This window comes from Heterocephalus glaber, unplaced genomic scaffold (assembly GCF_053883595.1).
Source record: "Heterocephalus glaber isolate CG9 unplaced genomic scaffold, H.glaber_assembly_v1.0 deba00001757, whole genome shotgun sequence".
Classification (NCBI taxonomy): domain Eukaryota; kingdom Metazoa; phylum Chordata; class Mammalia; order Rodentia; family Bathyergidae; genus Heterocephalus; species Heterocephalus glaber.
The window spans coordinates 4,219,580-4,236,853 of NW_028258454.1; the positions used below are offsets into that span (position 1 = coordinate 4,219,580).

At 40.5% G+C, this 17,274-nt stretch overlaps 1 protein-coding gene across 6 annotated transcripts in view; it reads right to left on the reverse strand.

The window, feature by feature from the left end:
* Sv2c (synaptic vesicle glycoprotein 2C) overlaps positions 1 to 17,274 on the reverse strand; it is a 225,263-nt gene that overhangs the window by 151,020 nt on the left and 56,969 nt on the right. For all 6 annotated transcript variants that reach the window (XM_087201195.1, XM_004870165.4, XM_087201193.1 and 3 more), the window contains one exon: positions 15,788 to 16,466. In XM_087201195.1, coding sequence (XP_087057321.1) covers positions 15,788 to 16,367 — 580 coding nt within the window. In that variant the 5' untranslated portion in view covers positions 16,368 to 16,466. The remainder of the gene's footprint in view (positions 1 to 15,787; positions 16,467 to 17,274) is intronic.

The window sequence follows — 17,274 nt, forward strand, 5'->3', positions numbered from 1 at the left end:
AAGAATACTTTCCTAAACTAAAAGTCATGAAGGCTTCATTTTCTTCTAAGAGTTCTAGTTTTATACTTTCCCCTCTTGTATGTAAATAATTCTTTGACACATTTTGAATAAACTTATGGTGTGAGATAAGGGTCCAACTTCATCGTTTTTATTTTTATTATTATGGTTTGCAGCACATAATGACTACATTCATTGTGGGGAATTGGTATATGTACCTGACACATCATAATTCTTTTTACTTCTTCTCCCTCCTCTCTCCCTCAATCTCTTGGTCACCTTCCCATTGAAAAAAGATATATCTCTGTTTCCTATTATCTATCTCTTATTTTGATCTTTAAATTGTTTATACTTTGGGTTTCTTATATAAGAGAAATTATGATGTATATTTAAACTTCTGTATCTGATTTATTTCACTTAACATTATGATCTTAAGGTGCATCCATTTTCCAACAAATGACTAAAATTTATCCTTCCTTATGGCAGAGTAGTACTCCATTGCATATAAATACCACATTTTCCTTATCTATTCATATGTTGATGGACATATAGGCCACTTCCAAGATTTAGCTATTATGAGTTGTGCTGCTATAAACATGGGTATGCATGTGCACTATAATATGGTATCTTTAACTCTTTTGGGAAGATATCTGGAAGAGGAATAGCTGGGTCAAATGTAATTTTTTTTTTTCCCAAATGTAATTTTTATTTTTCTTTTTTTTGAGAAATCTCTATATTGATTTCCATAGCAGTTGTACAAGTTTACATTCCCACCAACAATGTAAAAGGGCTTCTCTTTTCCCTGCAGCCTTGCCAGCATTTTTTACAATTTGATTTCTTGATGACAGCCATTCTTTCTGGAGTAAGATGGAATCTCAGTGTTGTTTTAATTTGAATTTCTTTAATGGTCAGTGATATTGAGCACTTTTTCATGTATTTACTGGTCACTTGTACTTCTTCTGAGAAATGTCTATTCATTTCAGTGACTCATTTTTTGACTGGATCTTTCACTTTGGGGGTGGTCTAATTATTTCAGTTCTTTATACATTCTAGGTATTATTCCTCTTTCTGAAAAATAGCTGGCAAAAAATTTTTCCCTTTGTGTAGGTTGTCTCATTTTGATGGCTGTTTTCTTTGCTGTTCTGAAGCTTTCAAATTCTATATAATTCCATTTATTGATTCTTTTTCTCCTTCTCTCTTGGTACGGGAATTAAACTCAGGACCTTGCACTTGCCAGGCAGGCAACTGAGCTACATCCCTGGCCCAATATTGATTCTTGATGTAATTTCTTCTGCAATCGGGGTTCTGTTAAGAAAGTTCTTGTCTATGTCTTCAAGAGTTTTATCTGTTTTATTTTCCAGCATATTAAATGCTTCTGTTTTAATATTTAGATTTTTGATCCATTTTATTTTAGTACATGGTGAGAGATATGGGTCTAGATTCAGTCTTGGCAATCTTTCTTGGTTGAACCACACTTGCATCTCTGGGATGAATCCTACTTGGTCCTGATGTGTGATTTTTAAAAAATGATTTGCTGCAATCTTTCTGCCAGTTTCTTATTGAGGATTTTTGCATCTATGTTTATTAAGTAGATTGGCCTGTAGTTTTCTTCTTTAGTCAAGTCCCTGTCTGGTTTTGGAATAAAGGTAATGCTAGCTTTCATGAATAAGTTTGAAAATATTCATTCCTTTTCAATTTAATTGGAGAATGTGAGAAGTATCTGTGTTAGATCTTCCCTGAAATTCTTGTAGAAATGCTTTGGTGAATCTATCAGATTCTGGGCTTTAACTAGTTGAAAGGTTTCTTATTACTGCCTCAATGTCATTGCCTGTTGTTGGACTGTTATGGGTTTTCATATCTTCTCAATTCAGTTTTGGTAAATCCTATGTATCTAGGAATCTATCCATTTCTTTTGGGTTCTCCAATTTTTTGGAGAACAGGTTTTCAAAGTAGTTGCCATAAACCTTCTGAATTTCAGTGGTGTTCTTTGAGATTTAGACTTTTTCATTTCTAATTTTGCTAATTTGGATCTTTTCTTTCCTTCTTTGATAAGATTGGCCAAGGGCTGCTTATTTCATTTGTCATTCCTTAGAACTAGTTCTTCGAGTCATTCTTTGCATTTTTTTTTAAGCCTCAGTTTCATTAATTTTTGTTCTGATCGCTATAATTTTCTTCCTTGAACTAGCTAGCAAAACAAGAACAGTACAAATCCAAATCTAGAACAAGGAGCTACTGTGGGAGGTTAGAGGATCCTCTGACTGGAGTCGGGTTGGTAATCAACTGGCAAGTCCATCTCCCTCCACATAAATTGTACCTCTTCATCATTACTATTTGACTACCTCAATGTTATTATTTCAGCAAAGTTCGTTTTATTTCATTGTTAAACTGATCTAGTTTTTCAATTCGAAAAAATAAATGAGATGAGATAGGAGCAGCAAGCAGACCCAGGCCTCTCTTGCATTGCCAATTTATCTCCTACGTATATTCCAGGTGTGATTATTGGCACACTGTGACACAGAAGCACTAGATAATGGCTACAAATATCCACATTTTTCCTTGTAGAAGATGACTAATATTTTTTCAGCTGCTCCAGTCTGTGGTATAATCATAGTATTAGAAGTATTATCTAAAGTAAATATTTACTACCAAAGTGCCTTATAATCAATTTTTAAACACAAGTTTGTTTCTTTCTTCTTAAAAATATACATTCAAACTAAATGTATGGGCTCTCTGTCCACACACAGGTCCCAACTCACTTTCCAATTGCCCCCATTTATATATGTTCTACTTCAACGAAATTGAACTGCAATCTGTTCTCAATCCTTAATCCAAGATGTTCATGAGTGTATGCCTTTGCTCAGTCTGCTCCATCTCTTGGGAATGCCCAGCCCTTTACTCTGCATCTCCAAAATCTACTCACAATTCAAAGCTTTGGTCAAATACCACAATCTTCTGAAGTCCTTCTTTAATCCATTCTCCCCTCAAACAGAACAAATCTCTCAATTCCCTGGTACTTTCACCACTTGGATGACAACGTCTTGTACACAGAGTTTGATCTTTGAAACGATCACACAACAGAATGCAGTGTCTTGCACTGCATGGTAAGAACATCATGAATGAATGTGTGGGCCCATGCTGCTCCTGGCTTTGTGTGAAAATCACCAAATTTCAAAGGGACATTCCATGAAGATATCTTTCATCAAACCTCCACTCATCTCACAAGTATTAACTAGAAAAATAGACAATTAACTGAATAATGACCACTGGGAGGTTGCTTGCCTTTCCCTTGTCCAGTCTGCCTCCTTGTATGTGTGTTTATGCTGAACAGATTCCCACAGCAGGACTTCCTTTGGTCCTTCTAAGCCAGTGGTGGAGAATGTATGGCACTACATTATGGGGTTCTGAAATTTTCCTCTAATTAAAAATCACTTGGGATGCTTGTAAGACATATGTGCACTCTCCCGGGACCCTCTCTTGGCAGTGATTCAAAAGATCAGGGAGTGGATGTATCAGGATAAAATGAGATAATGAACATGACCAATATGACAATTCCTGGCACATAAAAGGCTAAAAGCAAACTATAGTGCCTCCATTTTCCTGAACCACCATCACTTCCCCTTTAAATCTGATCCTCAGGTAAACAACAAATAATATTTTAGTATAAGTATGCTCCAAATATCACATGGCACATACTTATATTTTTAAGACTGACCTCATTTCTACTCTCAAATTTACCTGGGCAGCTTGTATTTTATCTGGCAACTGTCACTACCCTTGACCTTTGACTATTGGGGGGAGGGGATTGAGTAGCACATAAAACTGGAAAAATAGAGCAGTCCCAGGTTGTGCGGAGTTTGTGACCACCATCCACAGGAGTTTACATCTGCCTGTATACTAAGTAGCCATGGTATGATGTGACCAGGGGCCTCCAGCCTCCTCCTCCCAGGAATACTGGAACAGCAGTGGCAATTAGGCCATGGGAACAAAGTCTGTATCATGAAGACCCCTTAAGGAGGGAGCCCAGAGGATGAAAGGAAGTCATGGCCAGTGACCATGTCACAAAGAATAAGGGAGCTAAAATGTCAAAGCCTTAAATTTATTTTGTATTAATTCTAAAGTTTTAAATCATTTATTCATACCCTGCCCCAACCCATAAAAATAATTTAAGCAAGTAAGTTGACTTTTCTAGCTGGTCCACAGTTGAGCCCTAGCTTTATTTATATAGAGCTACTTGCAATTAGAGAAAAATAATGGGCACTCACATACCAAAAGTCAAATTTCCAGGGTCCTTAGCCCACTCAGCCAGATGTTTAAACTTGGTTTCTGGACATCTCAGATAACTGGCATGAAGCTCCACTTGTAAAGCCAAGCAATTACTGACCAGCTATTTGGTCATTTTAAACATATAATTCTTAAAGAGCTTAGTTATCCAGCTTCCTAATCCACAGCCCAGAAACATCAGGGGATGAATTATAGGCAGCTAAATGGGCATCAGTGAGAGGATAGGGAAAATAAATATAGGTTAAAAATAGATGTATTATACAAAGAATAAAAATAGATACCCTGAATCATCAGGATGGGTTTAAATTATATACAATAATTTTTATATAGTATAAAGGCACTTTGAGTTCTATTTAAAAAATATGTTGAAATAAGAGGAGCTTTGACTCTTGAACAGGTAAGCTCTATTTTCCTAAAAATCAACATCTCAATTAACGAAAAGTTACATAAAAGAAGCCCCCTTTTGTTTTTTTTGTTTTTTTTTTTGGTACCGGGGATCCAACTCAGGTCCTTGAGCTTGCACAGCAGGCAGCGAAACCACTGAGCTAAATCCCTGGCCCAAAGCCCCATTTTTAAATTTACTGTTTATATAGCTGATTCTAAGTGAACTGAAGTTATCTACAGGATGTCTTAGCTCTGTGTTTGTCCCTTCTGGTTTTAAGTGCCATTGTTCATCCACACTCAAGTCTTTCCCTCCACTCTCAGTTTCTCTCTAGAAGTCCGACAGGACTGGAGCAGTCAGGTTCACACAAAAGTTAGTGAATCCAACCCCTTGTCCCGAATGGTTCTTGTCTGGGATAGCTCCCCACAAAGAGCGCTATAGAAAGAGCCACCACTGAGGAAGAATGAAGGTCCCTCACTCCTGTGAAACTTTCAGAAACAGGATGGGAGTAGTTGCTGTCTTAGTCCATTTTTATCTATGCAAGGCTCATGATCAGTTCCAGTGTTTGGTCAAACATAGGAAATGGGTGACACCATCTCAAAGTAGGACTAGGAGGACCCAGTCACTTCCTAAAGGACTTCCTTTTTATTGTTTTTTTTCTTTTTCCTTTTTTTATTATACGTGCCAAAATTTATGGAGCTTCAAATTTACTATTTTATTTGTTTGGGCCTTGAGTGTGCTAAGCACCTGCTCTACCATTGAGCTACACTGCCAGCCACACATTTTTGAAAGGGTAAGACCAGGTTTATCACCTCCCTCCTCCTCTTGTGTGGTCTCAGGTTCTCCACCACTTCCAGCTGGTCACCAAGTAATGGACATTCCTGGAGCAGAAGCACCTCTACGTGAATTATTGGGAAAAAGTGCTCATCTGAGTGGATGAATTACAGAAAGAAGCTTCCTTACTGTACAATAAATTAGCAACACTCACTCCTTCCTTCAGGGGGGTAGAAACAGTTCCATCCCACTCCACTCCACTCCACCCCACCCTACCCTAGCCAGGTGGCTTTGGTCACATCCTCCGCGTGTTCATGACAACCCCACCACACAGGCTGCCTAGGGAATGTGCATTCCTTAGGGTTTTCAGCACTTTCTCAGGTGTGAGCTTCCATTTTCATGGTCTGTCTTAACGGTGAAAACAGTAAATGTAATGGCATTAAGTAATACTTCAACATTTAGAAGTATTTGCTTATCCTATTATACAGAGAAAGACTCCCAGGTTTGTGGTAAAACACACATACAAAATTTATCATCTTAACCATTTTTAAGCATACAGTTCAGGGTTGCTAAGTACATTTGCATGGTGCAGACCTCACCATCATCCAGACCATGTGTTCTTTTGAAAAGGAAAACCCAGCCTGGAAACTGGAAATGGTAAGTACTTACCCTTCCTGACATAAGCCTGTGGGGAAGTCCTTTCCTTCCTCTCTCTCTCTCAAGTGGAGGGCGTTTATGTGAGCACTAAATTGCCTTCCTCCCTAAGGGATGTGGTTTAGAGCAGCCCAGTGCCTGAGCTGCCACCTTCCCTGCACACAGTCTTGCCAAGACTAATAAGGGGATCCTGATATTAAAACTGTAATCTTAGAAGACACAGAACATCTTCCCGGGGTCAAAAAGCCAGCAAGGGAAGGCTCTTCTGTTCCTCCCACTCCAAACTCCAGTCTCTACTGGGTTGTGGTTATATTACCACTGGGGGTCAAGCCCCGGGGCTTGTTGCCCCTGGGGGGCATTTGGAAGTGTTTGCTTGAGGGGCTTTGTCTGAGGATGGTGAGCGGTGTGCTGGAAGCAGTGCTGTGCAAGTACCATTCACATTTGGTGGCCATGGCCATGGATGCTAACCATCCTGCCATGTGCAAGGGACAGCTAAGGTATGTCCTGAGGTCAGTGCTGCTGCTGAGGGGCATGGGCCCAGAGTCGGGAATGGGCAAATGAGCTCAGTCTGGGGGTCTGGTGTTGGGGGTGACATCATTGTTTGGAAGGTGAGTGAGCACATAAATGAGACCCCTTTCTGTGCTTTCTGTGTCTGATCATCTGACTGCTAATGTTCTTTTCATGTGTGCTGCACATTATCATCATCATGTTGGAAACCTGTTTTCTTAAAAACATGTTGAAGAGGGCCAGGGATTTAGCTCAGTGGTTCTGCTGTCTGGTCCCAAGTTTGATTCCTGGTACCAAAACAAAAAGAACATGTTGAAGATACATCATGTCTGGAGAATATGCAACAGCTTTTTTCTCAGCCTTGCCCACTTCCCGGGTCTGCGCTGCCTGGCATTTCCAACAATATTTAAATATTTATAATATTTAAGTATTTTTAAACTTATAATTACTGTCCCAATTCCACTTTGGAAGACATGCCAAGTGGATATTCCAAGCAAAAGAGTCATTTGAAGAATGATGTTAATTGGAGGATTATTTTCATGTGATAAATAAGGAACTGGATACATTTAAATCTTAGCAAAAAGATGGCTAAGCAGGTTGCCATAACCAGGAGTTGATCCCACCACTTGGGAGGCAGAGGCAGGAGGATGGCTGTGAGTTCAAGGACTGCCTGGGCTACATAGTGAGACCCTGTTGAGAGAGAGAGGGAGAGGGAGAGGGAGAGAGAGAGAAGAAATAGTGAGATAGAGCTTTCACACAAGGGAAGGGAACTAAGAGAAATTTCTAAGTAAGAAAGTCAGCTTGTAAATATGTGATATGTGGGCTTGGATACTCACTTCAGTGATTTATCAGATTAATTCCTCAAGATGAATGTACCTGAACAGTTCTTTACTTTTGAAGCATTCTGCAGGAAGCTGGAGTCCTATAAAAGCTCTTACTTTATTTGAGAATATTGCAATGCTAGATTTCCTATGAAACCGTATCTTGATATTTGGAAATCCAACCTAAAGGTTGGTATTATTTGTATTTGGTGTGATAACAGTTATTGAGTAATTAATAACTCAGATTGTTTTGTCTAGACCAAATTCATGTGAACAAATTCTGCAAACTGACAACATACCATCAAGTTCTCAGGGGCCTTCACAGAGAGTCCCAGACTGAGTCAGGGTACAGGAGGCCAGTACTCCTAGGGGAATCAACTCTTTTCCAGGAGTGTCCTAGGATGGGTTCAGGACTGGAGAATTAACTCACTGGCTTCAGGTTCTGATTGTACTGTGGGAAACCCCCAGTGACCCCCAGGACGGCAGAAGGGCATTTCCATACTCCACTCAGCCTTAGGACACCATGTATTGGCAAATTTCAGTAAAGAAGCATGGAATTTCTGCTCACTTCCTGCTGTGAAAATGAAGCAGACTCCTCAGATGGAGGAGTTCTTGGGCCTTGTGGTCCAGCTCCACTCTGATGTCAGAAATCTCTCTCCCTGCAAGAGAATGTGGACACTAGAGGAAATAAGACCCAAGACTATAGTGGTGATAAATTATTGAATTTCCTTTTCTAATTAGGGAATAATGAATCCAAATAAGATTTTGCTAGTGTTGGTAGACAGGATGTTCTCTACAAACCAATAACTTTTTAATTCCAATTAAGATGGATGTGGCAGCCAAGAGGCTAAACAGAGCCAGAGGGCACATTCACAGCAAAGATCAAAGCTCCATCAAAGATACCAAGACAGACATTGAGGACAAAGAGATCAGGTAAGGGTCAGAGCTGCTGATCATGAAATCTGCAGTGAACACTTTTAGGGTACAATGCTATGGTATTAAAGTTTAGTGCATACACAGATGCTAAATGATCAAAACTTTGGAATAACTTAAAGAAGGAATTGTTATCTTTTGTTTCAGCTTGGACATGTTAGTCTAGCCAGCAATCTCGGGCAGGAGTTGTACACACTCTGCTTCAATGCACAGGGCAGCAGTCACCGCACTGCTTGCATTCTAAGGGCAAACAACAATCAAAGGAACAACAACAACAACAACAAAAAACTGGAGGAGGGTCTCAGAAACTGGAAGCAGGTTATATTCAGCTAATCAGACACAGCTGTCTCCAGACACAGCAGCTGGAACCCCAACAGGACATTTCTTCTTTAGTCAGTACCTAAAGGAATAAGAGAACATAGGAAAAGATGCAGAAAAAAATCACTAAGATATGATGGTTCTGATTATATCTATGCAGCCTACCTGCCCCCGGAAACTATCCTTCCTATAAGTGGCCAATGGCAAATAGAGAGAGAGAAGGAGAGAGGGAGAGGGAGGCAGAGAGGGAGAGAGAGAGAGAGGAAGGATAGAAAGAAAAGAAGGAGGAGGTGGAGGAGGAAGAGGAGCGGAAGGAGGGGGGGGAGGAGAAGAGAAAGGGAAGGAGAAAGGGGAGGGGGAGGAGAATGAAAAAGGAAGGGAAGGGGAGGATAGAGGAGGAAGAAGAGGAGAAGGAGGAGGAGGAGGAGGAGGAGGACATAGGAAAGGACTAAGGTGGGTGGGAGGGAGGAAGAATTCTGCATGTTCCAAGGAATTCTACCATCCAGGTGAAAGTTATAGAGAGGTTGAGAAACATGTACAGAGTCTATCAGAGATATTTTCTGTTTTATTTTCCATTATATCTCTACAGTCTAAACAGTGCTTGCCACATAGTAGACATTTGCTGAATGAATATTCTAGCTGTGAATGGAAGATACAGGAATGCCAACAGTCTGATATTATGCAGTTGATAGTAAAGTCATGATGCCTTAATGTTCTGGGCTACCTCTGTTTTTGTTTAATATGCCAATCAACTCTAGCTAATACTGTAGACACTGTAAAGAAAAGCCAAGGAGTACTGCAGATGTGTTTATTCGGGAAGCCCAGTGGCTCTGCAAGTTCTGACCCAGGATGAGAACTGAACAGAGTTTGAAATCCTCCAGCTGCTTTGGAGCATGGAATTAGCACAAGAGAGTTTAGCCACAAGATTCACATCTTCAGATTCTAGGCAGAGTGTGCCTTTCACATCTTTCCCTACATCAGGGATGCACACAGCCCCTCAATCAGGTAGGACAAATCCTTAGATCAGGCCACCCCAAGCCCAGCAGCACTTGGAAAGGAACAGCCAGCATCTGCATCTGTGTCTTTCTCTTTGAAGTTTCTACTGCTGATGAGTTCAAATTCAAAATAACACCTTCCTGCTTTAGATATGTTCATACCTCCAGTGAGGTCAGAGTGTTAAAGATTTCAGGGACCTGCCATTCATTTATTTGCAATATTTTTTTACTTTCTCTTATGTACCACACACTGATCTGGGCAAGGATACAATAGAGAACAAAACAGACAAACACAGCCCCGTCCTCGTTGGGGTTTTATTTCCTCTTTTGTTTTTTTTTTTAAAGTTTGTTGCTCTGTCTCTTTAAGATGACTTTGTACTCTGGGTTGATTTTATAGGTTAATTCTCCAAAGCAATCAAATTTCTCAGTTGTGACTGTTGCCATTATGAATTGCCTATAATTACAAAAACAAAACAAAACAACAACCAATCTCTGTGTTATCTTTTGTCAGGGTTTTGAAAAGGAAAAAAATGTTTAAGTTTGATATGTAATTACACTGTTGGAGTTCTCAAACAAAACTGAATGTCTAGATCACTGGTGGTGAACCCATGGCATCTGTGTTATTTGTTTTTCTTTTAAGACAAATAATGTTATGTATGAGTTGTTTTTTCTAAACTAAAAGCCTCAGAATCTCAAGTTGCCCAGGCTGGGCTTGAATTTGAGATCCTCCTGCCTCAGCCTCCCAGGGTGGTGGGATTACAGGTGTACCTGGATTATAAAATTTTTTTAAAGTTTTCATACTGGGGGATTTATTTCAGAGGAAAAAAACCTCTGTAAGTGTTCAGTTGGTCATTTTCTGCCTCCTGTTTAGCTGTGTTCTATCTGGTTCCTTTTGGAATCATGCAGCTGTCCTTCTGGTCCTAACATCTCTCTTGCCTATGTGACTAATGCCTCCCTGATGGGAGTCATCAGCCTCCCCATCTGCTTGGCCTTTTCTGTTTTCAACCTTAGCTACTTTTTTCCTTGCATATCATCCTCCTCTACCTATGGATCATCCCTCTCATTCAGCACAACTGGCTGTTTCTCTCTCAGTTTCAACACCTCCCTCAAGCAGTTAACTATTTTAGTTCAGGATTCCATTCATGTTTTTGCCCAGGACATTGCATGAGACTCCTAGCTCACCTTCTCTCCTCTAGTAATCATTATAATGGCTATAATTTATTAGTGTTTGCTATCTATTGCACCCTTTGCTAAGGGGATACACATGTTCATATTCAATCCTCCCAATCTAATTTGGTTTCCTTATGTCTGATGTAAAATGGTGAGAATTGAGGCATAGAAAAATGTAAATGACAAGCAAGCTGCTTGTTCTGCTTTCGTGGGGCTGGTTCCAGGGCAGGGCTGATCCTGAAAAGCTCACATGTCCTTCCTACCTTTGAACCCAGCAGGCCCCCTCAGCAAACCCTGGAGAGGAACCAGATCAGTCGTGGTGCACAGGGCAGACTGAGCCTGGCCAGGGGAAGGAGAGCACCGGTGTCTGCGAGAGCCTTGCCCTGCCACTCATGGCTGTGAATCTGAAGGACCCTTTGCCACATCACTCAATACACAGAGTGTGAAACTTCTAGCCTTGCTCACTGTGCTCACTGGAAGAGTCATTTTGCAGCAGACAATAAGTTAACTGCCAGAAATAAGAGATTGGTTTGAGTCTTTGCTACAAGACTCTGCAGCACTGGATTCCTTCTTGTGGCATCCAGACTGCCCCTCTCTGCTGGATGCTCCTTCCTCTCCAGAGAAGGGACATCTTCCTCTACCACCAGCCCCATAAGCAGTATCACCAGGAAGCACCCTCTGCCTAGTTATGGTTGCTGGCACTGTCGTCTTAAATGACATGGTTCCCAAGCGTTGGGCCTTGTAGCCCCAGTGGGGAGCAGCCCATTGACATCCTCCTTGATCCTCTCCAACAGCCTCCATGTGGAATTCCTAAAACTGTCTCTCATCTTCCCTCCTACTCAAGCTGTACTCTACAGTCCCTCACTTGAAGAGTTACTTTCCCTTCATTTCCTTTCTCCCTTCCAAACTCATCAATGAGCCAATCCATGCTATGTCTGGAACAGCTCCCAAATCCAATCTTTCCCCTCCTCGGTCAGTGCCCCATTGCTTAACACATTCTCCCTGCTTGAAGACTCTTTATTTACACTTTGCTTTGGACTGCTGACATCTGCTTCCTTGTACTGGTCATCTTTAGACATTTCTGATTTCTCAATTCTAGACTATAACTTCCCTGAAGAGTGAAACCTTGTCTCTTTTATTCCTATTTGTCCTCTTATTCCTTGTGGTAACAGTGTGCTTTGCACACCATGAGTGCTTAATAAATAGATTTTGGCAATAAGAAATATATTATTTTAAAGCAGCTTATTAGGTAATTAAATATTTACTCTGACTTCTTCCATCCCTGTTGTATATACTCAAAGACCACTCACATAGACACATGTACACACGGAATGCCCTTGGCTATCTTTAAGTCAACTTTCTAGCAAACATGAGAGGATCAATCTTGCACATAATTAAAACATAAACTGGGTCTTATTTTTTTCCTGGTCTTCCTGGTGGAAAATAATACAATGCTCAGTGTCAAATGAAAACTCATTTTGCAAATCTATACCCACAAAATGCCACCAAACATGGGTCACACATTTTTCTTCTTTGCATTTTGATCCCATTGCCGTGACATAGTGTGGTAATTATATTATGAAGCTATTATCCGATGAAATGAAAATGGCAAAACAATTTAAATGCTTGTCTAAAGAGACCCCGTTAGAATGCAATTATGAGTGAAATTACAATGGCAAAATAATTGAAATGCAAGCCTGGAAGGCACAGTTATGAAACCATTAAAATGCTTCTGTTGGGGTCTCACATCATGGAGTGAAACTGTACACTCCTAGGGACACATTGTTAATTCAGTAAAGCAGGTGACAGTTACAGGGAGATGAAAAAATCTGGGCCCCTATTGTTCTGCAGTGTTATCTACACTTCCGACTGCCACCTGCGAGTGTGTCACATCCCCAGGGCCCCGCTCTGTGGATGCCTGATAAGAGCTCCCCACCTAACAGGTGCTTCCACCTCGAAGCAGGGAGATAAAGGCATGGGCCACGCTGGGTGTAGACTTGGCTGTAATGTTTCCGAAATAAAAGCTAAGATCAGAACAAGAGGAGAGTTTTATTCTAAATTTAAGCCTGCAACTATTTAATATCTGTGTGGATATACTTCTAAGAATCTTTCTTCTTGAAACACTCTACTGATACATTCTGTTAGCAGAATCTTGACAGATTTTGGATGTCCAGGCTTACACTGGTATACTTGCTCACCAAAGGAAAATATAAAATAATAAAATACTAGATATGAACCAGATCTGCTGAGCTGATCAATCTGAACAATGACCAAGTTCTCTCTGAAGCATAGGGAGCTCTGCGTTTTGATGGCTGGACACACAAATGACCGACCAACAAAAATACGCAGACTATGCCCCGACTCCCACCCCTCACCTTCAGAGTCTGCACTTGTGGATCCATTTCCTTCAGTTAAGCATAAACAGATTGTAGGAGTGGGGGATATGAAAGAAAAAGCGATGAGAAAATAAAACGATATAAATCTTTTTGTTCTTTATGATTAGCTGTCTTGTACTGTCAGAAGCGATGATAGCATTACTTAATAAAGTTACCATGATTTTTTTTTTAATTTGGGGGGTCTGATATATAAAGAATTGAAAAAAATCAGACCCCTCAAATTCAAAGACCTGATTCAAAAATGGGCATCTGAAATGAACAGACATTTCTAAGACAAAGAAGTAAAAGCAGCAAGCAAATATATGAAAAAATGTTCAACATCACTGGTCATTTGAGAGATGCAGATTAAAACAACACTGAGATTCCACCTAACCCCAGAAAGAATAGCTGCTATCAAGAAATCAACCAATAACAAATGCTGGAGGGGGTGTGGGGAGAAAGGAACCCCTCTCCATTGTTGGTGGGAGTGCAGACTGGTGCAACCACTGTGGAAATCAGTATGGAAAAATCTCAAAAACCTAGGGCTAAAGGTCCCATTTGACCCAGCTATTCCCCTTCTGGGTATCTTCCCCCCAAAATTAAAAGAATCATACCACAGCGATATACGTGCACCCATGTTTATAGCGGCACAGTTTGCAATAGCTAAAGCTTGGAAGCAGCCCAAGTGCCCATCAACTGGAAACTGGATAAAGAAGACGTGTTTTTTTATAAAATGGAGTACTACTCAGCCATAAAGAAAGAAAATCTAGAGTCATTTATATCTAAATAGATGCATATAGAGGCCATACTTTTAAGTGAAATAAATAGGACACACATGTGTAAATACCAAATAGTTTCACTAGTGTGAGAAACTGATAGTGTAAACAAGGGTTAAAATGATTAAAATGAATAATTGATAATGTGAAATAGGAAAAAAGATCCAAAGATGAAGGGGTGAAGGGAGGGGAAGGGGAAAGGAAAGGAGGGAAAGGAAAAACTATGAGAAAAGAAAAAAAATGGAAATGATGTCTATGTAAATAGGGAAGGGTGGAGGGGGTGAAGGGTGCACACATAATGGGGAAAAAAATAAGAACCAAGATATATCATGTACAGGTACAAGCACCCAATGATAAATGTAAACAAATTGTATACCTAAAATGTACCAATAAAAGAACTTAGAAAAAAAATAAAGAGAGGAGATTAAAGGAAGGTGTGACTAATAGGAGGTGACAACCAGGAGTCATTTTAAAGTCTGTCTACAACCACAATATCTTTTTCTAAGCTCTCTGCTTTGAGATGTATCTTTCATTTATTTCAAATTTTGTAATAGAGATCATCACCATAAAAAAAGTTACGATGTTTGCACACAAAGAACTGGGTACTTTTTGTTTCTCAAGCTTTAGCTTAAAGAAGTCTCTTGGAAAGACATATTAAGTATTTTTATTTTGTTTTACAGACTTCAAAACACATAAAGATTTTATATGCACGTAACTATATCTTTTGAGGCAGTTTGGAAATGATGTTTGAAAACCCTCCTGACTAGTGTACCAAGCGTCTGCAGGGAACTCAAACTGTTGGGGACATGGCACCACGTGCATATGTCTTGGCCTTCATAGACTCGGAGTGTAACTACAACTTTGTTAGAATAAGAACCTTGGGGGATGGTAATGTTCACACAAAAATCAGGTGTCTGGATGTTTTATAGAGAGGTCATATTATTTTCAGCATATATAATTTAAATCTTGATATAATTTAAAATGGATTTGAAATCATATGGAGAACTGAAATTTTTACAGCTTGGGCTCAAAAGTACAAACCTTGAAAAAGATATTTTTAAAAAGTCACCTGGAGAAAATTCTATGACTAAAGATAATAGAAAAGCAAAGATTCACATAGATTATAAGAAAAATAAAAATTAGCAAAGTCTTAAAAATATTTAAGCCACAGTATTACACTTAACATCCGAAATCATATTTGACAAAGTTTTATAGAATTACACTCTGCTTTTAGAAAGGTGTCAAATAAACTGCATATAAAGACCTATCTTGAGGAGTTAATACAGGAGAAACCAGTGCAAATCTAGCCATGCCACCCACCAACATGCCAGTAATAGTCTTGGTCAGTGACAGACCACATGTGTGTCAGTGGTCCCATAAGATTACACTGTCATTGGAATTTTAGCCATGTTTGCGTGTGTAAATATACTCTGGTCTTTGCATAAAGATGAAATCACAGAATAATGCACTTCTTGAAATATATTATCTCATTAAGTGGTACATGACTTATAATAGGATAAATTAAAATACACTGCTCTAACTTCAAAATGCATTGAAATAAGTTGGCTTAATAGATAGATGATAAAGAAAATATAATCAATGTTAACCACAGAATACAGATGGTGGCTATATGCTGGTGCTCACAGTACAATTATTTTGACTCTTCAGTATGTTTTGAGATCTTTCAATACAAAATTTTTGTAGGAAAATGTAATGTTGTAGAGGAAAAGTGTTCATTCTATCTGGTGAGCCCTCTGCTCCACAATACCAGTTTCAGAATCAATCTCAGTGACAAGGCACTCACCTAGCCATCCGGATCCTGAATTTGGGATGCACAGGTCCGTCTCCGCACTGGGTAACACGAAGCCCACCACAAACACCTCCACACCATCTGCCATGAGCGCCATGCCCAGCACAAAGAACAGGGCCCACTGGAACCGGCCGTGGCCACACTCCTGGATGATCAGCTCATACTGCTGGGCCAGCTCTTCCTCGTCAGCCCTCCTCTTGGACTCCAGCTCCCGGCGGTCCTTGTACTCATCCCCCTTGGGCTGCCCCACCGACACTATGCCGTCTTTCCCCTGGCTCATGCTGGGGATGCCCTGGTACTCCCCTTCATAGATCTCATCTTCCTCATCATGGCCCTCGGTAGCTTCACTGGAGCCTTCATCCTCATTAGCTTCCCCATTGTAGGTATCTCCGGGTGGGTAATAGTCATCGTCTTCATCCTCGTCTTGGAACCGACTGTAGGACCTCTGGGTATATTCATCCTGGGCCCGGTCCACTGCTTGGTTCACTTTCTTCACTGTCTGTTTCTTCACCTCTCTGGCAATGTCCTTGGCACCTTTCATCAGTGAAGTCCTATCTCTGTAAGCCTCTTCCATTGTATCTCAGCTGATGGCCCTGGAAAAGGTGCAACTTGTTCACAGGCTCTGCTCGGTGGCTCAACTCACAGCATCATCCACACGTGGCTCAAATCAGAACTGCAAAAAAAAGAATCCAGGAGATAGGAGTTATTCCCTTCTACATCTTTTCGCTATCTATCGCTTGGTTTCTTTTTACTGACCCACAGCCCAAGCCACAGAAGGTGCTTTCCTTGCTCTCTCTGTGCACACATGCAGCCCACTCAGCTCCCTGCTGATGCATGGTCAGTGCCTGGAGTAGCTGAGGATTCACTGTCATCATTAGTGTTCCAAGGGCCCACCCAGCAAAACAGCAGCACCGCTCTACAGAGGCCCGTGTGTAGGAAGACAACAACACAAAATTAAAGATTGTGATTCCAAAGCTTTTTACAAAATGCTTTAATAAGGATGCTTCTGTTTATTCTCCCCTTTCTTTCTCTTTGGGGAACTGAAGGGAAGTGAAAGGGAGGCCAGGAGAGATGGGAGGATCCATGAGAACAGCAGTGGTTGAGGATGGGAACCTCAGAAACTCGTAAAAGAGGCAGAAAAAAAGAGAAGGGGGAGGGTAACAGTGATACATAATACTGGGGTGGAGACATGTCTACTTCAGAAGATAAGAGCAAATTAAAACATTTCACAGAATGAAATGCTACCTATCCATGCATGAGATGGTTGGTCAGATCAAACAAGACGCATCAGCTGCTTCCCAAACACAACCAATAAACTGATCGCATTTGGCTTTTTGCTTTTATCCTCAGCCACAGACGCTGTCACCACCAGCCTGAAGAAGCTTGTGTGCAAGCCACTGTTGCAACAGACAATAGACAAGGTGTCCCAAGTGTCATTGTTTTGAGAAAAAGTGGACTATTCTCACTCCTAAGCAATTTAA